Source organism: Protopterus annectens, chromosome 10.part0 (genome assembly GCF_019279795.1).
Source record: "Protopterus annectens isolate FY-2018-M chromosome 10.part0, PAN1.0, whole genome shotgun sequence".
Lineage (NCBI taxonomy): Eukaryota > Metazoa > Chordata > Ceratodontiformes > Protopteridae > Protopterus > Protopterus annectens.
The window spans coordinates 672,473,312-672,497,999 of NC_056744.1; the positions used below are offsets into that span (position 1 = coordinate 672,473,312).

General features: G+C 39.2%; 1 protein-coding gene across 3 annotated transcripts in view; it reads right to left on the reverse strand.

Annotated features, from left to right (window-relative positions):
• FYB2 (FYN binding protein 2) overlaps window positions 1–24,688 on the reverse strand; it is a 1,416,888-nt gene that overhangs the window by 552,454 nt on the left and 839,746 nt on the right. For all 3 annotated transcript variants that reach the window (XM_044085512.1, XM_044085511.1, XM_044085513.1), the window contains exon 10: window positions 13,615–13,741. In XM_044085512.1, coding sequence (XP_043941447.1) covers window positions 13,615–13,741 — 127 coding nt within the window. The remainder of the gene's footprint in view (window positions 1–13,614; window positions 13,742–24,688) is intronic.

Sequence of the window (24,688 nt, forward strand, 5' to 3'; positions counted from 1 at the left end):
CTTTTGCAAAAGAGCGTAAAATCCCACAAGTGGAGGAGCTCCCTTGTCAGCCTCAGTAAGAAGCTGAGATCCCTTATAATTTTATTTATTTTTTTATTTTACATTTGTTGACCGGGGTAGTCCGACTGGATGCATGTCCATTTTTAGAGGCGGCCCGGGGAGAAAAGCTCCAAAGGTAAGCAGATACAGCATTACATATAAGATCCTCCCAATGCTAGCTACGAAAACAAAATCGCCACTGATTTTAAGGGCAACCACAAAGCATTCTATAGCTATGTCAAGAATCTCAATGGCAACACCCAGTTCTGCTCTGAGTTACAGCACAATGGCATGAAAATTACAGAACCAACTGATATTACCAACATCCTGGCAGATAGATTCTGTGCTAACTTTACCCCCCTCTCACCCCCTAAAGGGCCCATATCTATACAGGAAGAATGCAGAGTCCCTGTAATCACATCTATGCAAGTAAAAGCTGCACTCTCTAAAACCAAAAACACAGCAACCAGGGGACCAGAGAACATCCCAGGCTGCGTTTTACACGAACTTCAGAATTAACTGGATCCCCACCTAAGCACCATGTTCAATCATAGTCTCACGTCAGGCTTTGTGCCCACTGAATGGCGCACAGCAACAGTTATCCCACTCCACAAAGGGGGAGCCACCACTGATCCTGGAAACTATCACCCTATTAGCCTGAAGAGCCTGGTCTGCAAGGCTATGGAACGTATCATCATGGAACTCATAAAGAAAGACATTGGCAACCTCCAAACTCTGGACCCCACCCAGTTCGGGTTTGTGAAAGGCAGATCATGCCTTCTGAACCTGATTGACTTTGAGGCAGTCACCAAAGCCGTAGATGAGGGTAAGGTGGTTCACACAGCCTATCTTGACCTCGCCAAGGCTTTCGAAACCATCCCTGCCACACTGTAAAAGTTGCAGACTCCAAATCTGACTTCAAACCAGTGACAAGTGGAGTACCACAGGGTTCAGTCCTGGGACCTCTCCTGTTTGGTATCTACTTCTCTGAAGTACAGGCTAACACAGAAGGCCTCTGGCTAACTAAGTTCACAGATGAATGCAAGCTAGGACACATAGTCAAGTCTCCAAATGATGTGGACATCCTACAGAAGGGCCTCACTGAGACAGATGCCTGGTGTCAGAGGCATGGACCCAAGCTCAATGCCAAAAAGTACAATGTCAATCCCTTTGGTAAAAACTCTGTAACCATGAAGTACCACATAAATGGCAGTCTACTTAATGCTGACTGTGTGATAAGAGACCTTAGGACTCAGGTGGACAGTAGTCTCTCCTTTGATAATCACATTGCCACAGTAGTCAGGAAATCCTTCTATGTGGCACACCTCATCACAAAGGGGTTCTCATCAAGGAAAAAAGAGGTCAAAGTTCCCCTCTACTCGGCACTCATTAGACCCATTATAGAGTACAACGCCCCTTTTGGAATGTACCTCACAAGACATCTGTAGCAGCTGGAAAGGCCACAAAAATACCTCACAGAGGATTACTGGCCTCAAACAGATGCCCTACACTAACCGTCTCAAAAAAACTCCAGCATTACTCTGTAGCCTAACATATACAGCTATACTAAACCCAGAGCTGTTGGACATGCTGCATCTAAAGAAATCCAAATCCCTCCAAGCTACATGCTCTAGGGACGTAAACATTGTCACCACAATAAACAGGACATGCTGAAGGGATAGATTCCTGTCTCAGAGACTTCCTATACTCTGGAACAAGCTACCCATCTATGTCAAGCAAAGTTCCTCATTAGCACTCTTCAAGAAAAATCTTGATGAGTGGATGGGAAATAGGAAATATACCCCGGGGATCACTTCTGTGGCTCTGCTAGAAAAAGACATAGGAAATTAACTTTCTTGGGTGGCGTAAGCTAGGGAACCTTGTTGGCTAGGCTTACTTAGTTCCTTGGGCCGATAACCTAGTACCTACCTATGAACCTAGATATATATATATACACACACACACACACACACACACACACACACACACACATTACATTACATCAGTGAAAACAGCAATGCTATCATCACACAGTACATGCGAACATGGTTGAGACTGTGAAATGCAAGACATATAATTTTCTCAAAAATCTTTCAATGAACTGTTTAGTAGCTAAAGTCACATGGCATACTACTGACTGTCGTGTTAACATCCATTTAAATGTTTACCCACTGTACATGTAACAGGAATAAATGTATGAAGAGGAAAAGTAAAGGATTACATAAAGGGTTGTCATAAATCTCAATTGTCCCGAATTTTGCCTCATATTTTTGGTCTGTTCCTTATATAATTTGTGGCTTTCTGCTAAATCCATGATGGTTATATGCACTAATTAGAGACATACACTTGAGTTTCAGACTTCACATCTTTCAGAAATGCATGTGAACACAAATCAATGTATTCTAGCAACTTTCTAAGTTTATAAGTGCAATGTTTAACATCTTTCCATATTTTTGTGCCTCTGTTTCCTCATTATTTTAGGGTTTGCCCAAATTTCTTGTGCTATAAGGTTGAGAGGTGTGACAGACACTGAGATCTGTATAAAAATTGTGGACTGCATGGAAAAATTAGAATGCACCTCAACACTGCAGCAACTCCATTACATACAACCAGATAAAAGTTTCAGGACAGACTGTTTCTAAAGCGATAGTAGAAAACATTGCCTCTGGGTTCAAAGCCAGATTTTACCAACAACACATCAGATTTGTGTCCTAAAGGATCCCCACAGTATGGAATAGGCTCTCCATCCATGTAAAACCGAGTTCATCACTGACCATATTAAAATGAATCCTTGACAACTGGATGGGAAACCATAAATTAACCCCTGGTCTGACCCCCATGTCACTTATGAGCAGAGTCTGTCAATAAGAAAAGCATTATCCTAACACCCCTGCAAAAATCTTTAGTTTAGTCCCCACTAACATACCCCCCAATATAAATACCCATGATTCTTGGGACCCAAACAGTTTGGTGTGCTTGGCTCGACTTGTAAGGACCCTACTGCTTATAAAGACCATGATAAAATCAACAGATTAAATTTTAGGTGGGCAATAGAAGTTCTAGTTAGTGAAGTTATTTAGCCATTATATTGGGTGCTATCCATTTAAATTATTAACTTTAGCCAGTGTTGCATAACAGTCTACTGTTCTGGCAAACCAAGAAAAGCAGCTCTCTCTGTCCCTATCCAGACACAAGCCTGGTGTTGCACAGTAAAGTACAGCTGTGTACACTTACCATAAATGTAGATGTTCGAGTGTATTCACTGTTGCAGTCATCACATTTGGGTTATCTCTGCCAGGGTAGCCCTCGGCCGACCCGAATACCAGAGACTTAGTATTTCTGAGTCGGTTGCTGTTGCTTGAGGACTAACGTCATGTTGTCAGTGGTATAAAGTAAGGCAGCCGACGCCATTACATCAGTTTTTCTTGCCCTAACCTGTCAGGAGCCCGCAAAGTAGGAGGCCAGGTTCTGGTGGAAGAACCCCACCAGTGGAAAATAAATAGCAATATGTCCCCTTGTAAGGAAAGGAGAACAACAAAGAAGAATGGCAATAAAAGCAGAAAGAGAAGAAAGGGGGATGGAGGGAGGGAAAACCAGGACTGCAACAGTGAATACACTCGAACATCTACATTTATGGTAAGTGTACACAACTATATTACGTTCATCATGTTTCACTGTTGCAGTCATCACATTTGGGTAGATTACCAAAGCTGAGGAAATAGGTGAAGGCAGTCAAGGAAGCTAAGGATTGGCTAGGATGCCCTGCAAGACTGCAGAGGCAAAGCCTGCCCTGGATTTGGAGAAGAGAGGCACGTGGTAATGCTTGGTGAAAGTGTGAACAGATGTCCAGGTGGCAGCCTCCAGGATGTCCCTGGTGGGGACTCCTCTGAGAAAAGCTGCAGTGGTGGAAGCTGCTCTGGTGGAGTGTGTCCTGACCCCCCTGAGTGGAGGCTTACCATGCTGTTTGTAGCAGAAATGGATGCAGTGTGCTATCCACTTAGAAATGGTTTGCTTGGAGATGGCTTTGCCTTCTGCCCATGTAGCAAAGCTAACCAGCAATTGATCAGACTTTCTGAAGGATTTAGTCCTGTCCAGATAGTATCTGAGCTGTCTGTGCACATCGAGTGAAGAATCATTTCCCCCTTATTCTGGGGATTAGGAAAAAAGAGGGCAAACGAATGGATTGGTTGAGAGCCACACTACCACCTTGGGCATGAAGGATGGGTTAGTTCTGAGGGATACCCGGTCAGCATGGAAGATGATGAAGGGTTCCACAGCCATGAGTGCTTGCAGCTCAGAGACTCTTCTGACTGAAGTGAGGGCCAGAAGGAAGGCTGTCTTCCAGGAGAGGAATTTTAGCTCTGCAGAAGAAGCTGGTTTGAAAGGAGGCAGGGGATTTGCTGTGGGCTCCATTGGCCCTGTATGCACCTGCCATCCTGGTGTGCAGCCCAAGCGTAGTCTGATGCATCTGTGGTGAGGGTCTGGGTGATGGGGTGTAGGGAGAAGGGCAGTCCCTTGTTGACAACAAATGCTCTTTAGGTACCATTGAAGTTTCCTCACATGCAGACTGGCATATGGAATGAGAAGTACGCAAAATGTCATGAACCCCAGAGCTTGCAGGATTTTCCTTGCAGAAAGCTGGGGCCTGGTAGCCAATTGACAGAAGTAGGCTGACAGGAAAATTTGTCTCTCTGGTGTAAGATATGCCATCTGGGATGCTGTGTCCAGACTTGCTCCCAGGACGATTATCCTTTGGGTAGGCACCTGTTTTGATTTCTTTTCACTGACTGTGTACCCTAGGGAAGTTAGTAGGCTCTTTAAAAAGGCCAGGTGCTTGAGCAGCTTTTCCTGGCTGTCTGCCTGAATAAGGTAGTCTAAGTAGGGGTAAATTTGAATATTTCTTTGCCTGCAAAAGGCAATGGCCAGAGCCAGACATTTTGTGAAAATTTTGGGAGCAGTAGATAAGCCAAAGGGAAGCGCAGAGAACTGAAAGTGTTAAGATCCTGCCCTGAAACGGAGATATTTTCTGCATGATTTCCTGATAGGAATGTGGACATAGGCCTCTTTTAGATCCAGGGTGGTTAGTCAGGTGTCCTTGGACAGCACTGGTAGCAGCTGCTGGAGGGTGAGCATTTTAAATTTTGTGATCACCAGGAAGGTGTTTAGAATGGACAGATTGAGGATGGGGTGCCAGGTGCCCTCATTTCTGGAAACCAGAAAAAGTCTGGAGTAGAAGCCTTGGCCTATCTGTTCGGCAGGAACGTGCTAGACTGCCCTGAGAGAGAGAGAGAGCAGGGAATGGATTTGTTTTCAAGCCTCTGCCCACTGATTTGGTGGTAGATCTGGGAACCCTTTTGGGGTTGGAAGGGTGTGGAAGGAGAATCTGTACCCTGAGACACAATGCTCAGAACTCATTGGTCCTTGGTAATGGTGGCCCAGGTGTTTGAGTAAAAGGAGAGTTTTCCTCCTAGGGGTAAGGGAAGATGGGCAGAGGGGAGGTCAGGAGGAGGCGAGTCATTGTGAGTTCTTACCATAAGGGGGTGGCTTAGAACTCCCTGGTTTTGAAGTGGAGGTAGTCCACTGTTTAGATCTCTGCATTCCCTAGGGCTGCTGTCTGGGGTGTCTGTTTCCACAGGGCATAGGCCAGGCCTGTTTAATCGGAACAGGAAAGGACCAGTGCTTGGAGGGAAAATGCCTGCTGGACCTTTAAGAAAGCTTTAACTGTTTGCATAGATTTTGCTTTTTCTTCCATCTTTTTTAAGACCTCTTCTGCCTTAGTGCCAAATAAGCTATCTTTGTGCAAGGGGGCATTCAACAATTTAGATTTGACATGGTCTGGCAGGGGTTGATCCGTAAACCATGCATGTCTTCAGTGACTGCTGCCTTGTAAGAAGCTTCTAGGGCATCAAAACCAAGGTGCAAAGTGTGTTTAGTTACTTGACTTGCAGAATGCATTAAGTCTTGTAAATCTTTAGATTCTGCCGAAGCAGGAAAGGAAGACATTTTTTGTTTAAGGAGTTCCAAGGTATGTTGCTGATATTTAAGCATATGGAATTGACAATTTAGTGCCCTGATAGCAAGAGTAGCTGAGGTGTGTACTTTTTACCCAATCTGTTCACTGCTCGGGAATCCCTGTCTGAGGGGGTGGGATTCTTAGCAGAGGTTGCTTTAATCCCTTTAGGCCCTTGAGAAATGACCTCAGGGTCAGCTGTTAGATTTTTAAAAAGATATTTGTGCGAGTCAGAGAGTCTGTAGTACCTGTCTGGTTTTCTGGGAGCAGGAGGTAGAGCATCAGGAGTCAAGCTGGATTCAAGGAAAACATCACCCACCACATCCAGGACTGGGGGGATGGCCAAGGGTCTGTGTTGCAGACGATCTAGGAATTCCCTTAGTCTCTTTTTAGACTGAGGGTAGTCCTGACTCTCCGATTGGAAAAGCTCTCTTAAAGTATGAAGGGTTTCCCAAAGGAAAAATCCTCTGGGGGAGAGGCTGAAGGAATGGATTCCTCTGCATCAGAATCCTCATAAGTGGAGAGGGGTTGCATGTCTTCATAGTCAGATGCATAAGATTCATCTGACTCTTGTTCAGACAAAACTACTGGGGACAGATCTCTTTCCTTTATGAGGGGGGTAGCTTGGCTTCTCCTGATTAGCATGATAAGGTCTTCCGCCATTTTAAGCATTTGAGACTGAGGCAAGGCAGCAGGTGCCTGAGAGTGGGTAGTCAGTTTCTTGGGTTTGGTTCGAACCCTGGGCCTAAGGAACTCGTTTTTCAAAAGAATGGTAGTCACGAAAGAAAATATGGGTTTGTGTCGAGATTCTGTGGTGCAAAGGACTTCCTCAAAAGCTGGTGCCTGCTCAGCGGCTCTGGACCCATCCATGGTAGAGACGATCACAGGATCCTTACACGAAGAAGAGTTTTGCGGCATACCGGACTCTGAAAGGATCTCGGTAGCGGCTTGTAAATCAAATGAAGCGGGCATCAGGGGCTGCGAATGTGCCTCACTGAGTACAGGAGGACTGATGACTAGCTTAACGGAAGTGTCGGTCCATAGGTTTGGACCTGTGCGGTCTGTCTCTGTCTTATCTTTATGTTTTTTCAGAAGATCTGCTGTTGGATGACTTACCAAAGCCATATTGGAATTCGAGGACTGTAAACAAAAATATCTGGCTACAATAACGGCCTGACGACAGATAGTTCTGGCATTAAACAAAGCACAGAAGCAACAGGGGACGTCGTGGTCTGGGCCTAGACAAGTGACACAATAAGAGTGGAAGTCTCGGTGTTGTATTTGCTTTCCACAGGCGAGACAATTATTAACTTTTTTTTACATCGGTTAGTGCAAGAAAAAAGGATCCCCAACAGGGTACCTAGCTTTAGAAGACTTCAACTTCAATTTAGAAATGAAAACTCAGGTAGCAGCTGACCGGCACTCATGCAAACTGCTTCTGCTTCAGGCTCCATGGCAAGAAAGACTGATGTAATGGTGTCGGCTGCCTTACTTTATACAACTGACTACCTGATGTCAGTCTTCAAGCGACAGCAACCGATGCAGAAATACTATGTCTCTGGTATTCAGGCTGGCCGAGAGCTACCGTAGCAGGGATAACCCAAATGTGATGACTGCAACAGTGACATACGAAGAACATCTGCAATTTTCACTGTCAACTAAAATTGGCTATGAGCAGCTGCACTCTACCCTCTGTGTGGGGTCAGCTTACTAAGCCAGCCAGAGATTATGGAGAAAATCAATGAAAACAATGCACAAAATCAACTGTTCTACCAAGAGGACCCTGCTCCATGGATCCAATGAATGTTTATATTCTCCACTAAGCCATCTGCATCTCTTTTTTTCAAATGTTTCTGCTGTCATTGACAGAAGCAGACCACAACAATTCATAATATATCACATGTTAAGTACATAAGTATGTTCCTCTCCTAAGCCACAAAGCTCACGTCTTGCCAATAGTGTGTATACTTCTGCAAAGTAATATCAATAATAATAATAATAATAATAATAAAATGATGATGAAAATAATAATAATAATAACAGTGCACTCCCAGTGCTAATAAGAGATGAACAAATCCCAGTGGAGATGAAGAAATATATACCTGTAAAATATATACCTGCTAAACATATAAGTAGATCAAACAGCCAAGGCCAGTAAGAGAGACTGCCCACCTCTAGTAAGACAGAGGGAAGCTATCTCTGATTCATCAGACTGACCAGCTTACAGAGTATCTCTTTATGTAAGCATACAATCACTGCATTCACCCTGACTTCACTCCTTAGAGTCCCTATGGCTTGACTGAATAACTAAGAGATACCACCAGGTGGAAGAAGCTAATAACGCCACCATAAAAAAGGCTGAGTAATGATGAACCACAGATCCAAGATTGGGAGGAAAAGCCTACCAAGAACAGAAAAAAACTAAATAGAATACTTCCATTGGAAACTACAGCTTAGTTATATTGCAGATGAGGTCAGTCAACAGAAAATCCAATGTAGCCAATTATTCAAATGTCACCATTATAGAAGGTGAAGTCATTTGTGAAGGATTTCTCCATACCTTCCAGTTCTCACCCCCACAAGGAACTTGGTTAAGTAGGATTTGTCCATGGATGTAGCTCTGTTTTTCCACCGAGGAAAATAAGGCAATCCCCTGAATGGAGAACGCAAGTGGCCAACAGAGGACAGAAAACTAGGGATGGGGGGAGTCAACAATAGATGAACGCCTACACCATTACAGTAAAGGACTCATAACTAGAAAAGCAACTGCTGAACTTGAGTCCCTCGAAGAAGAAGGATTTCAACATGGTTGCACAAGTTGCTCCCCACTCAACAGATGGCAACTGCACGATCAGATAAGCCTGGTATTCCTTCATGCCCTCCACTGTGAATCAACTGCTAAACTGGAACAAAGTCCCAGCAGTCAGCAATCTAGGTCATCCTTGACATCTTGATAAAGCCAAAAATGCTGCACCATCTACACAGATAAGCACTTCTTCCTCCTGAACCCAATAACAACATTCATAGAAGCTCAAGATCCAATGCCCATTTACAACAAGGTACCCAAAAATGGGGTCATTCAGAAAAAAACTTTCAAACGGGGAAACATCCACTACAAGGCACAGGGAAGTATGTTTTTTTAGAACACCTACAAGAGATGGAAGAAATACATTTTTCCTCTTACGCTATCCCTAGAAAAAGATCCATGACCCTGAACTTTATGATGAGATAAGGAATCAATGAGGGGGTGGAACCTACAACATACTGGAAGAAGAAGACATAAATGCTCTCCACAGCACTGTTACCTCATCAAAAAGAGTAGAAGGCTATGATCATCTTAGAGGAAGAAAGTATGCACTCCAAACACCTGATCCTGATTCTATCTCAAGGACTGCCCTTCTTCCAAAGGGTGCTTGAAGACTGGCTTCAAAGCTGGTCACAGGATCCCAATTATTGCAATGAGAACTGCTACAGAGAAAAACCCAGGACACCAAAGAATTATGGAATAACAGGAAGGGACTAACTATGGGGGAGCGCAAGCATGTGGCTCCATTCCTCATAAAGTAGTCATTTAATAGACCTCCTGCAGAGCTCAGGTAAGGCAGATCCTACCCCCACCCCGAGTGTAGGCTACATAACCAGAGAGAATGAGCTGTGTTGCCCACAACTTCAGTGATTCCAAGAAGTCAAACATAAGGACGGCTAACCCCAGCCTCCGCATGGACTTGAATAAACTTGCACTGTAAAATGACATAGCACATCACAGGAAAGCCACCACTGCAGATTAAGCAACTTATTTATTTATTTATCATTTGTTAACTGGGAAAGTCCGACTTGGCACGAGCCAAATTTCAGTAGAGGCCTAGTGAGAAATGTTCCAGACACGTGTCTTTGTAACATGGGAGGAAACCAGAGCACCCACAGGAAACCTACACGAATGCAGGGAGGACATGCAGACTCCGCACATGAAGGCACCCCAGCTGAGAATCGAACCAGACAGCCTCTTGCTGTGAGGTGACAATGCTACCGCTGCACATTGCACTGTCCAAGAAGTTGAAGCAGGAGTCCAGGCTGCCACCACTGCTGATATGCTAAACTTACATAATGTTGACTTCCTAATGGAAAAGGAGCAACTCATATAGACATCAAATGTTTCCGGCCCACAATGGACCGCACCAGGAGCATAAAGAGACCTCACAACCTGGAAAGGGCAACCTCCAGAAGGGCAGTGGGGAAAACAAGGGACTCTCACAGAGGAATACTCCATACCCACTTCTGGTATGCAAGCAGAAAGGCACAAAATAGATCTCCACCATCCATCCTTCCTTGGTTTGGCTATAAAATGAAGCATCTGATAATTCTCTCTGGAGTGCAAAAAACACAAACCACCAGCCAGGTTCCATCCTAACTGGAGACTTAGAAGGAACCATTTCAAAGATCCTATGAAGTAAGGGGCCATACTTTCAAATACAAAGTGATCTTTCAGACCACATCATCAGATTAAGGCAGCATCACAGCCCCCCCCACACACACACGCACAGAGGAAAAGCAGTAATCTCTGCTTACACTGGGTAACCGTGTCTGGGAATGCTCCACAATGAGGAAAGGAACAACAGATAAGAGGAGCAAATGAACTAAGAACATCCTTCAGTTTGCTAACTCCTAATAAGTGAATTTTTCAAGAGACAAACTAGGACAACCACAATGATACTGGCAGGACTGCAAAAGTAGTAATCTGTTTGAGGGTTCTTAGTGAATCCAATCAGAAGACAGTTAAAGGCAAACAAGAAACTCTTGAACATAAAGAGGATGACCTCAGTAATCACATGCCCAGCAGGGACACAGCCAGGCTTAGTAGTACAGTTGTAGTGTCCACAACATCTAAAAAATGAGATGGTTAAGATGCAGTCACCACAGCAAAGCTGGACAGAGGAGGCACACAGTCTAATCCCCCCCCCACAGAAGAAGAATATACTTTCTTGGCAAAACATGCTTTCTTCACAAATTATCTTCTTAGCCGATTGGGTGAAAATGGATTATGGTCTCTGGGAAAGCTGCAGGCTCACATATAAGATGCAGAAGTCAGTTTTGAGGTGTTTACGGAAAAAAAAGCTACAGTTTTGCTGAGGACTATACAAGGCATCTATCCTCATGGGAGTGGGCCACTGCAGCTGACCGAGAACCCCTCCTGGCTTGTAAAACATCATCACACAAAGGCATGCTACAACACATGCTGCTCACAGACCCAAGGCACACCTGGGCTCCAAGCAAGACATCATAAGCTGCACATCTTCTATAGAGCAGGGTTCATTCCACAAGAAACATGAGGAAACCTGGAGCTCTAAAGCTTTAACTCAGTAATGAAGACTGCCTCACCCAGTTCTCCCAAGAATCCAGATGGTTAATGAGCAAAGATCATACTTTGAATATTGGTCCAAGTAGGACTCAAATGGAAACATGAGCAAGTTGACCTTGAACAAAAAGAAAAGAGGACTGCACTGCACTTGGTGCTGGTGCCAAACTTGGGGCCCAAAGGGTGAAAGCCACATCTGACGTTCTAGCACCCCCACCCCTGCCCAATTCCAACATCTATCTAGTATCTCCAAGATGGATCAGGGGACCCTTGTTGGGATTATCCTCTGGATCCTCCTCAGATAGAAGTAAATAGCCCAATTAGGCTTATGGGAACACCTTGGAATATGAGACCTCAGCCATGAGCAACTTAATCAGTGAACTAATGACTCAACAGAATGTAAAATGTTTTTGTGAGCCAGAGTGTTAAAGCTCTTACTGTGTCTAAGAAAATGTGCTCAATTAGTGGCATGTGTGCTAGAGGGACACAGTTGGAGAATGGGAGTGAATGGCTAATGTTGCCTCACCCATCCTGTGGTAGACTCACTAAAATAAGCAGTGTACAAGCCTAGCGAGGTCAGTGCTTCCTAAGCAGGAGACCACTACCGAGGGCAGTAACTGTGAAGCTTGCAAACTTACCACTGCGATAGCGGTTTAGGGCATATTCACTGGCAGCAGCATGAAGCTGCACTAGCATACTCAATCTTTTCATCAGCCCACGACCTGAATCAGTTTGAGCCTGGGAAAGCTAAGGTAAGTCCAGCAGACTTAGTGAACAAATAAAGGAGTTGGTGGCAGCTGATGGTCAGTTGTAGGGATAAAAAATTACTTTGCTCCTTCTCTCCTGGTTGGATAAATCCAGGTCCATGCTGATGAGACTGTATAAAGATGCAAAGAACACCCTAGGGCACATAACTTAGTGAAAGAGCCAGTGCTGTGCCTTTCCCTGACAGACAAGAAGGAGATCAAGCCCCTGCTAATCAAAGAAGACTCCGAACTGGAAAAATCTGTGAGACCAAGACAATGCGGAAATACCTCTGAAAGGACTAGGCCCAAATTCATCCTTGAAGAAAAGAACAGATAATGAAATTACAACCAACTATTGGGTGAAGAGATAATGAAATTACAGCCAATTGTTGGGTGCTGAGAAGGGCCTTCCTACCAGTCTTGTCAGAGAAATTCCCCCTCTAGTTTTAGCCTTGTCCGGTGATGGAATTAACAACATCTTCGAAAACACCAAGCAAAATTTAAGGGCATGTAAACATATGAAAATGTACTGATGACAGCAAGGCAGATGGCCTGAACACATCTAGTGAGCATGAGGGAAAGAACACTTATTTATTCAACACATATCATAAGCTCATTCACCATACACACACATCCATCAAATGATGGAGGAACTTCCAAAAAATGCTTGTTGATGACTGGCAGAGAAGATAAAACCAACCATAGGATCAATCAAGCAGTGTCTTCTAGGTAAATTCCATTGTTGTCAAAATATTATATTTTGTTTTAAAGTTTATTATGGCTGTCGCTCAACAAATCACGATTATTTCTACTATGACTTAAAAATGGGGTTGTTGCATTCTCTAGAATAATTAAATATGTACAAAATGTAATTCAAAGTACTCCCCACTATTAAATGGGTGATGGTACTCCTTGGAATAATTCAATATGGCTGAGCTGCAGATTAATACAATCTCCACTATACTACAATAATACTGTAATGCCCCACTGTCAATGAATGATATATATTGACAAAATGAAGAATAAAACAGAAACAAAAAAACTCCTCCTTTAGGACAGGTATGCAAAATAGACAGGGGGCAATAAAAGTAAATGCAAAACAGGAAGGAAGAAGGAAACCAATCATAAAACAAATATTTTTTTGGAACACCCACTCAGCATGGTAATATGTGCATGGATTAGGCAGTGGGGATATAACCTTAAAACACATTTTAAATTCAATCAGTAATTCTGTTAGTCTATGCACTCTATAACTGTCATGTGTTCCTGAATCTGTTCCTGAAAGAAGGAACCTATGGTCTGATAAGGTCCACGTGATAAAGAAAATGAATGATAAACAGAACTAAGCATGTCACTGCATCCTCATGAATAACTACCTCTATCATTTCAAAATGGCACTCTACAAGCCAAGTAGAGCTGAAGAGTTTAAGCGACTGAGCTAATTAGGTATGTAGTGCTGTACTTACTTCATACTTCCACCATCAGCATCATCGTATAAATCGTTATTATTTTGGAACTGCATAGACAGCCTGCAGCCTATCATCTTAATGTCTTGTTCATCCACCTTTACAGCGTTGACAGGAACATATCCATCTGGGGGTAGGGGGTGAAAAATATACAGACATTATTGTAAGAATCTTCCTGGAACCATGACATACCACATTAAAACACAGTCTATTTTCTTATGATTAAGGTTGAATGAAACAGCACTATGACTACCAGGTCTTATACCATTAGAAAATTTAACCTGAAGTAGGTGCACTGCCATATTAATGCACAATGACCAGTTGCAAAAATAATATTTCTGTGTTTTTTCCCTTCACTAAAGCTATCCACTGCTCTTCTGGAGCAGTAGTAACTGAAGTATTAATTTCTTCAAATAGTAAGACATCATTCCCCTAGCACTTACTTTTTTAAAACTCATTCACCTTAGGTATGTTATGAAGGTATTTAATGGATAAATAATCTACAAAAATAGTCATATTTGACTCTGGAGAGAAATTTACAGCATATTAGTACACCATCTGAATTATTCATCAACAGAAACGTTCAAGCACACCTATCTCAACTAAAACAGTCATGTGACTGTGGCATGGGGAAACCATGAAGGGAGTCTGTGGAGGATGGTTTGAAACGTGGGAAAGGATCATGTCATCACTAATAGAGAATAAGAAATTGGCATGGGAACTAACTAAATAACTAAACAAGTGCTGAAGGAGGGATCTTTGGAGGATTGTCGCACTGATGTCACTCCGCACTTCTGAAGTATACAACATTAACAAGTACTTATTAGGAGGCTATGGGTAGGGACTATCAAATAAAGAAAACAAGACTGCAACAGTCAGCCACATAAAAACACCCTTGAGTACAGTTGCTATATTTACTGTGTCAGAAGTCAGCTGTGGTAGAATGCACAGACAGATTGTTATTGATGATAACACTACATTCAAGGCACTGCCTAGCAGGAAATGTACCTTTGCATCCCACTACAGGGTTGTTTTATCTTGTTACATATTTTATGCCCCTAAGTCTCCTCCACTGTAGCCCACCTGTTAAACAAAGATGTGGTACCAATCCCATTTAAATTAAATACATTGCTATTAAAATAAGAGTTAGATAAAACTTAGCTATCAGTTAAAAATATGTTGTCATATATTTTGGAATCCATATATTGCTATCGCTTTTAGATCTTGAAGGCAGAATTGGAATCCAACTGGTAATACATATTGATCAGGCCTACAGCAGTTCAATTTAGTGTCTTTCTTCAAAAGAAACAAAGGAAATAACTAGACACTTTTGTTAAACAAAATAGCTACTGGAGAAGATGCAGAGTTAGCTATTGCTAAATTATTTGACTCATTTTGAATACACACACACACACACACACACATATATATATATATATATATATATATATATATATATATATATATATATATCTTAGTGTCTTCTTTTATATAACCAAGGAAGAGGGTGGAATACAACAATTTTTACCGATTCACTTTTCTTCAATTATAATATGAACATATCAGTGGGCACCAATTACTTATATTAACTCCTGTAAGAGTGAAGCAAGTGACATCTCAATAACATTTTCACTGCTTTGGGAAGTTACTCGGATTCCCACTGTTGTATGACCATATACAAGTCTGTGGTTAAAGAATACACTTATTTTGAGAACATTATTTAACAGATCGCTTTTGATTCAAATTTGAGAAGTTGTTAGATTCTCTCATAACTAACGTGTACAAATGTGATTGTGAGCACTGTATCACACAGTTCCACATGGCTTAACATTTGCACGTTAGTCACTGAGAGTGTGATCAAGACTGTAGTGAACAGTGTCTTTAAAAGTGCATTTAATTTGGGTTCTTTTAGTTGCTCAACTAAGTTAGGAAAAAATAAAATGTTCAATCTAAAATTCACAATTCATTTTTATTTTTGCAAGACCATCATGACATCACTTATGGGAAAAAGGAGTCTACACTGCTTATTATGACAGATTTGAATTTAATGCAATGTTTCTTTGAAGGGCAACAGACAATTTGTTTACAGAAACTGCCTATAAAATGTACAGTAAATACAATTATATTATACACATTTTGTCAAACAATTACACAGACACACATAACTAAATAAGTAAATTAAATTTAGCTGAGAAAGTGGGTCATGAGGAAATTACAATATCCAAAATAAATAAATAAATCTGACCTTGAGGCCTGGAAGAACAGAGCAACTCCGTCCAAAGAATGGCTCACTTAGTATCCAGGAAGTCAACCAAAAAACAGGGTAGCAAAATGTATAGCTTAAAAAACAAACTAATTTATTCAAAATAACAAATGGGCATATAGGACATCATCAGAACCATGAAATAAAGCAAATCACATGACTTAAAAAGGCCACCAAATCACATGATAAATGCTGATAAGAAATTAAACAGCCAATGTCCCAGCTGATTAAAAAACTTTGAATACTGAATATATGAGGGAATATACATAAATGTAGTCCTTAAAATACTGCAAAGATTCTAAAAATTTGCAGTAGCAGTTGAAAAGTGAAATAAGATGAAAAAAGGTGGAACAGCAAGCCAGATGAATTAGTCCTGAAGTCATACAAATTCCTTTAACAAAGTATACCCTTAAAGTACAATAGTTGTTAAGATCGATGCATTCTTCTTCTAAACTATATGGGCGTTGCCATACCTCTCAACTGTACAAATTTTTGCAGAACGTCCAGGTTTTTGCCTCATATTTTTGGTCCATTTTTCATAAAAATTGCGGTTTTCTGGTAAATTAGTGTCAAATCATTAAAGATTAAACTTAGAAAATAATAATAGACATTTGAATTTCAGACTTTATACCCTTCAGAAAATTCATGCTAATGCAAAAACCTGTTACTCTATCAACTTTCTACGTTTGTAAGAGCAACTTTTATTTATAGCTTTGCCCAGATTTCTTCCTCTAAGAGGTTAACAAAACATGTATATTTTTTAGTTGCGATTTTTCCAACCATATCAGAAGGTGGAGTGCTAGAGAGTAGTATTCGATTTGAATTAGAATTTAATAATGGTACATATTTTTTTTACCCCATTCTACAATAACTTCTGAACTGTTTTTTTTTTTTTTTTTTTTCACTAAGTCATACTGGTAGCCCCTTTCCAAAAACAAATGAATTATCTTACTGGTCTCTATAATAAAAGTGTCATGTGTAGAACACATCCTAGCCAATCTTACTAGTTGTCCCTTAATGATATTCTTTCTTAAGAACAGGATGGATGGCAATTACCAAACCGTAAATAAGGTTAGAGTGTGTAGGTTTTCTGTAGACAGTGAATTCTAAGCCAACTTAATTCTTGTAAATGGTGACATCTAAATAACTGACCCTGTCTTTCATAAATACACATGTCATTATTAGATTAACGAAATTTCAGAACTTCGAATACCATATGGTCAACACCATATGATGGAAGTTCTGAAACTTAGAAAATCTAAAAAAACACCATATGATGGAAGTTCTGAAACTTCGAAAATCTAAAAAAAAAAAAAACATAGTAAAGTAAATTAAAAGTGTTTTAGCAGGGGGGCAGGCCCCCTGCACCCCCCGCTACTTAAATATATCAACTCCGAGATCGTACTTTAACTGAGAATGGTGCAAAAAGAGAAGATTTCCCTTCCCTACACTGTAGTGTGATCTCAGAGTTGGTATATTTAAGTAGCGGGGGGTGCAGGGGGGGCTTGCCCTCCTGCTAAAAGCACTGACACTTGTTTGTTTGGGTTTTTTTTTTTTTTTTTTTTTTTTTGAAGTTTCAGAACTTCCATCATATGATGTCAACCATCTGGTATTCGAAGTTCTGAAACTTCGTTAATCTAATACAAATCCCTCTTTTTAATATGTTCTATAAAATGTAAGATATTGTCCTTGGATGCTGTACATGTATGTCATCCAGGTATCATAAAATAATGACACTAAACACCATTTTTTTCTTCAGATGGAGCATAATGCAAACTTTTTCTCACAACTGAGCATAACCAAGTTTGCATAAATGGGGGCACAAGCTGCACCCATAGCCACACCTTTCACTCGCCTGTACTACTCACCTACTAAAAAGTGAAATTGTATAACATAACTTCCATTAACTCCATCAAATTCCTAAGGATATTGTTGTCCAATTGTGAAATCTCCAGAAGTGCTGAGTGAAAAAGCACCAAACCCATGTCTTCTGGGATACAAGCAAATACATCTACTACGTCTACTGTCAAAAAACAAGTATGCTCCTGTTTTTTTTTTCATAAGTTTGCTTAAAAATCCCATGAGGCTTTACTGCATTGTCTGGTTTATTGACACAGATTTTTACTCGGGTAATCTGATGGCCAAGGTAGGTCTTAAATGCCTACTATGCTTTGATGACAATATAGGTGCAACACAGGATGCTTGCTGTCATCTTCCTCTTATCGGACTGAGTTTTACCTCTTTGAAGGTATATTGGGCATTAAGTCTACCTATTTTCTATAGAATTTGGGAAATGAACACATACATCAGGTATAAGGTTCTGAAGTATTGTTACATTTACTCTGATGTGCACTGGCATACACTCATGTACAAAGGCATGTGTACAGATATGAGCATGCAAAGACTTCAGTGTTTAAACCTAATCTGGAGGAAGCTTTTAGAAAATGATGTGGTTTCTTATCTCAGCTCCTTAGCCAATACTTAAAGGTCAACTAACAAATAGTATTCAGTGTTTCTCCAATCACAAGATTCAATAATTATTTAGAGTAATTGAAGACTAATTCTTACCATCTGATGGGCAAATTTCTAACAGTGCTATACTCATAGAACTATGATGCCATTTATGAACTTTATGCTTGAGTTTATATCCCTGGAGTGAATACACTTATTAGAAATAATGTGCTCCTAAAATGTGACCAGTTCAAGGGAATATACTAAGAATAAACGTATCAATCAGTTATGAAACAGTGATGTGTTGTTGTGCATATAAGGATTTCACTTAAGGTTACAAGAATTCCAAAACATAAAGGACACAATTTTTCACATAAATTGAATGACTTAATGTTCAGCCATTAGTACCAGATTGTAAAACTAAACACATATATTTGGACTTCCCTTCAAACAGAGTTCATCAAGCCAAGTGAGTCAGTTAACTTTATCTCTGAATGTAATGACAGAATTTATTTGTTTTAATCAGATAAGTTTCTTTGACTGGGTTTTAAAATGCAATCCCTAAATATTGATACTGATACCTATGTTTCAGAGTAAGTCTGACCTGTTCTTTTAATAATACTGATTTTAATAGAATTATTTTTAGGACCCTGAATATCATATGTATCTAGATCTGGCTTATTAATGTCTATCCCAGTTAATGAAAGGGAAAAATGTAAGCCTAACCAAAGATCTCTATTTCTTTCCTCAATAGTGTCACTTGACTCATCAACCGGACCAGTCAGGGGTTTACTGCATTTTTGTAGATGTGACTGTTGAAATGGCAATTTTATTCTTGTATTAGGTATGTAGGGTGCTTCATGAGTTGAAATTAAAGGTATTGTTCTAAATTTTCATTTTGCTGAGGCTCTATTTTTCTAATAAACTCTTGAAGTTTCCTTCAAGTATAATGACCTCAGGGTACTGCATGAAGGATGGGAATTATTTTTTTTTATATAAACTAACATGTTTATCATCAGAAATAAAATTTAAATTTTTACCATACATCACTGTATTAGTCATATTTGCAATGCTTTTGTTACTGTTGGTTCTACCAATGGGCTTAATGCTCTCGTTCCTTTTCCCATTTGTTTTCTATAACAGTGTATTTGAACAACCTAATACTGACAACAAAAGCCCTACATTTATTTATTCATTTACTTCACTTTACTTATTTATTGTAACTTCATGATAATTTGCCCTGAATTGCTATTAAATGGTGAAAGTTTACCTTTCAACTTCTTTAATCAAGAATTCTGAACATAGACAAAAATAATGGAGGGGCAAAGGTCCAAAACTTGAGAGGTATGGTGTAAACCTTCACCACCAAGCACAGAAACATCAAAATCAAATACCTCACTGCAGAGAACTTTTAGTAACTCTACTCTGGCATTATAAACAATTCATGTTCTGGAAAGCCACCATACTCAATAGCAAAAGAAAAACTAAAATTTCTGTGGATGGTTCCCTTTATATGATAAAATGCCCATGTGCTCAAAATTTACAAGACTGAGCCCAAACACTTCAATCCCAGAAGACAGAAGTGGGTAAAAAAAATACACTGGACATCTGCTTTTGCAGGAGAGCAACCCCTCATAGCCCCCCCCCAGTGAGGAGGCAGCATGCCTTCACATCTGCTACGACTAATATATTCCAACTCTGAGTACACACCACAGTAGGGGTAGAACCAATATCCCAATCCCTGCTGTGCTACAGTTGTGTATAACCCAGGTCCCAAACAAAAAAAAAAACAGCTATATAGTTTATTTTCATCAGTTCAGTCTTCTGGGATTTGAGCATTTAACTCAATCTTGTGAATTTAAAGCATGTGAGCATTTTATCTTATAAAGGGTACCCTTTGGGCATATGGATGCACTCATTATGTATGCCCGCTCTCAAACACACTCATACTTTCCACCCCAAAGATATCAAGATGCTAGCCAAGCAGAATAGTGAATGATAATCTTTACAACTTAAGCACAGGAACTTCACTGAAGACAAATCTAATGAGATATGCATGGTCTACATGTTATCATGCCAAAGCTAATCCAGGAGGAACCTGACAATGAACTTATTAATACCTTCAAATATTCCATTCCATCAAGTGCTATGAAGAAACTGTGCATTATAAAAGTGCTTTTATGTCAACGCTGTCTATTTAAGGAAGATGGAAATTTACAAAGAACTGTTGCTACAAATGATGGTCACAGTAATGATAAAAAGAATCAGATTTTTCCATCCACTATGTCCATGAGATTTATAGGTAATCTTTTAACTCTACCAACAATCAACTACAACAGGGAAAAGTGTTATGAAACTTTGGACGCTGACGACTGCATGGCCAACATATTTTTAATAAACTATTTTTAAAGACTTAAAACTGGAACCACTTCCTTATAAAAGGGTTCAATGAGATTTGCAATATTTTTGGCCAGCCTGGATTGCAGGCCATGTTCTTAAGCATCTTAGAATTTCAGAATTTCAAAGACTTCTAATAGTAATCATTATGGAACAGACTGTGTTATCAAAAATGATAGATTAATCAAGAGGCTGCCTGGGGTATGCAAGACTTTTAATAGATAACAGTCAGAATTAAATGCTTAACAAGAAGTTGGAAATCATTTCTGATGGCTTATATTTGACATCTTCAAAGAAAGAAATTATATATGAAATGTTTAATATCATAAAAGATATTTAAAAAGACAAGGAATTAAAAACGAATACATTTAAAAATGTTAAGGACTTAAAGGACTACAAAAAGGACATCATAATTGGTGATGAGAGACTGGAAATACGTAATCAGAACATGAGGAGAGGGTTATTGGGGAAAAGGCCTAGGCAGATGAGTATTTTTTTTTTTTTTTTTAAACAAGAAAACAAGGTGTTAGTATGTCCCAAAAAGTCACCAGGATTGGAAGAGAAGATGAACAACAAGCACAAGACGATCATAAAAGCAGTCACCCCAAACAACAGTGGACTTATCAAGATAAAAAGGAAATATGCCTTTGAACTTCAAAATATTCAATTTGTCATTCATAACGTTAATTGACTGTGAACTATCAGGACTATAAAAATGTTTTTCTTTTGTGCCTACCGAAAGGGCAAGACTGGTTGACTCTATTAACAAACTGACAGTATGCACTCAAACTGAATTTTAGAGTTGTTTGATAACACTAAAAACAATAATGGCAACAAAATTAAAAAGTTGGCCAAATTCAGCACTTTTAATGCTCTTTTACACTCAATTTTACAAGTTTTTGAAAATAAATGTGAATTAGAGATTAGACATTTGTTGCTAAATATATTTAAAAACAGAATTTTTAATTTATCTAATGCAGAAAGGAAAGCACTGCTTTCTTTAATAAAATGCACCTTTATAATAATGAGCGAGCGCTGATAAAGGAGCTGCAACTGCAATACTGGATCCTTCTGATTAAAATAATAAATGTATGCAATGCATTGTTAACATCAGGATTTTTATCAGATAGTTAGTAAGCAGCTGAATAAAAGCTACAGAAAAATAGATTATTGGCTTTATGACAGCTTAATGCAAGGGTTTATTACACTTGACATGTATGACTTTTTCAAGTCAACCAAACCCTTATTGGCTAGGATTGTCAATATCACAAAGATCAACTAAACAACCATTAAAGTCTATTGTGACAGCAAAAGGCACCAAAATGGAACATTTGCCCATTTTTACAGATACGGCTTTAAGTGAAATAACTTTTAAAAGTAGTCTTACATTCTGACTTCCTTTCATTTTAAAGAGAAAATCAGCAACATTAGGGCATAAGAATGTGACTGTTTAGTTACAATAGGTGTGGTCTCATTACATATGGTCATACGCCAAGAAATCAGGGTTGAATAGGTCACTAAACTATTATTAAATAATGCAGATTATACACTGGAATAGATTTGACTAAGAGATACTGAGTATGTATTAAACACTAACTTATTGTATATATGAAGAACAACTATTTAAACTGAAGAGCTATTCTCATTTTAGTGACAACATTTATTTTGTGTCAACAGGCTCTCTTGTTGAATTTGAATTATTTATGAAAGTGCTGCAGTCTACAACAACAATTTTAAGTTTTAGAAATAACATTCAACAAGAAAGGATATTTTTTCTGGATTTAATAGTTTATATAAAGACAAGAAAGGAATTTTAAGTACAGTCATCTCAAACAAGGAAGTAGCCATCAATGTTCTGTTGCATCACAGTAATATGGACCCATATGTAGTTACAAACATGTTCAATAAAACTAAATTATCTACTACAGATTAACAAAAAATGCATGAAATTATGCAGGAGTTGAAAGGATGATTTGTAGTAAGAGTGTATGAGTATGTTCAGATTGATAAATTATTAAAAGAAAGTGAAACAAAGGGTAGAAAGATAAACAATACACACTGGATTACTGCTATGACTGTCACATTTAGGTTGGATTCATTTGATATTAATAATATTAGTTCTAATAATTGGAAATAATGGAAGGGAATTATATATAATATAGTAGGTACAAACCCAGTTTTTATCAATATAAAAGTCAATAATATTAATAATGTTTCAGAGAAGAATAAAGCAGTACATAATGATGCAATTGATAAAATAGGCAAATATAAATGTTTATGTTTGTATTGTAGATTTATAAATGAAGGACCCAATGTATATTGCAACAATACTATAAATGTTTTTTCACATGTTCAGCTGAACATGTGCATATTCCTGTAAGCCAAATATGTGATTCATTTTATGTAGATGGAACAAATAGAGAGTTGTGCAACAGGGTTGGTATACAAATGGATCTACTTTCGATTAACGAAATCCCATAACGAGATGAAAATAATGGAAATGAAAATGCTGAACCACGTAATTTTTCCCAGGGCAAGTAAATGCTTGCCCAAAACTACACAAAACACACAGTACTATCTGAAACTCACCTAGTTGGGTGCTGTGCCCCCACCCCCCCCAACTATATATACCAACTCTGGGATTGCACTATAGTAGGGAAAAGGGCATATTTCCCCACATTGGGCAAGTATTTACTTGCCCTGTGATTTGGCATTTTCATTATTTTTGTCTCATGAAAACGCTTGACATTAAGGGCTTTGGGTAATTGAAAGTAGACCCACGCCAACATATTTCTGATAATGAACAAAGACATTAATAACACTTTAGCAAAGCATTCTATAGTAGTGCAGTGGTAGCATTGTTGCCTGATAGCTACAGGTTCTCTGGTTTGATACTTGGCTGGGCTGCCTTCTGTGTGGAGTTTGCATGTCTTCCCTGTGTTTGTGTGGGTTTCCTCTGGGTGCTCTGGTGTCCTTCCATCTTACAAAGATATGTGTCTGGAGTCTTTCGCCTGAGCATCCGCTAAAAATTGACATGAACATTTCAAAAGATTTTAGGTTTTTTTTGTATTAGAGATGCTGCAGAAAATTTTAGAGGTGGTAATAGAGAGAAGTTAATTGTATGAGTACAACAGGATATTAACACTTGATGCTTACCACTGAATTGGTTTAAATGCATGTGTAAATTATAAGGCTTATCTTAAAGTTAGGAAAATACTGCAGGCATTATAATGTTCACTAATATTTACATGGATCAAGTGGATTCCTAAGTATGTTTTTATTTTCAATGTGACGAGTTTGATATTAGGAACTGATTTTTTATCATGTGACTTTTTTAGGTATTTAATTGCTGGTGCATGTAAAATCAAACAAGTCTAAAGTCTCTTTTTGTTTAAGAAATGAAAGTGCTCAACTGTTACGACAATAAACAATTATTTTTAGTAACACTCTGGTGTCCTCTTATTTTTAGTAATACTCAGGTGTCCTCTTCTCTGTATAAACTTTGATTTCTGGTTATTTACAGCTTGGTCATCGGAGCATCACTTACACTGTTATTGGTCATTAAACCACAGAAATAATGTACATCAACCTAGTGTGAGATGTCTCTATAACAAATCGGTTGTAATTCTAGGCAAGTGTAGTGGACTCAGGATTACACATAGTAACTACATCTGAGACTTGGCTTAATATTTATGTACTATATAAGGATTTACTCACAGTAAGGTATTCCATACGCAGGAATCACAGCTGGAAATTTCACAGTTTTGAAAAATGACCTTGCAATGTCACAACTTTAGAAAATAAGAAGGTAATGTCACAGTTTTGGAAAATGAGAAGACAGTGTCACAGTTTAGTTTCCAAGCTTTTGGAATTAAAACCTGACTGACAAAGAATCTGTTAAAGTCATTGGTTAAGAAGCAATTTCAATCAAAATTAATACAGAAATAGCCTATAGCTAATAAT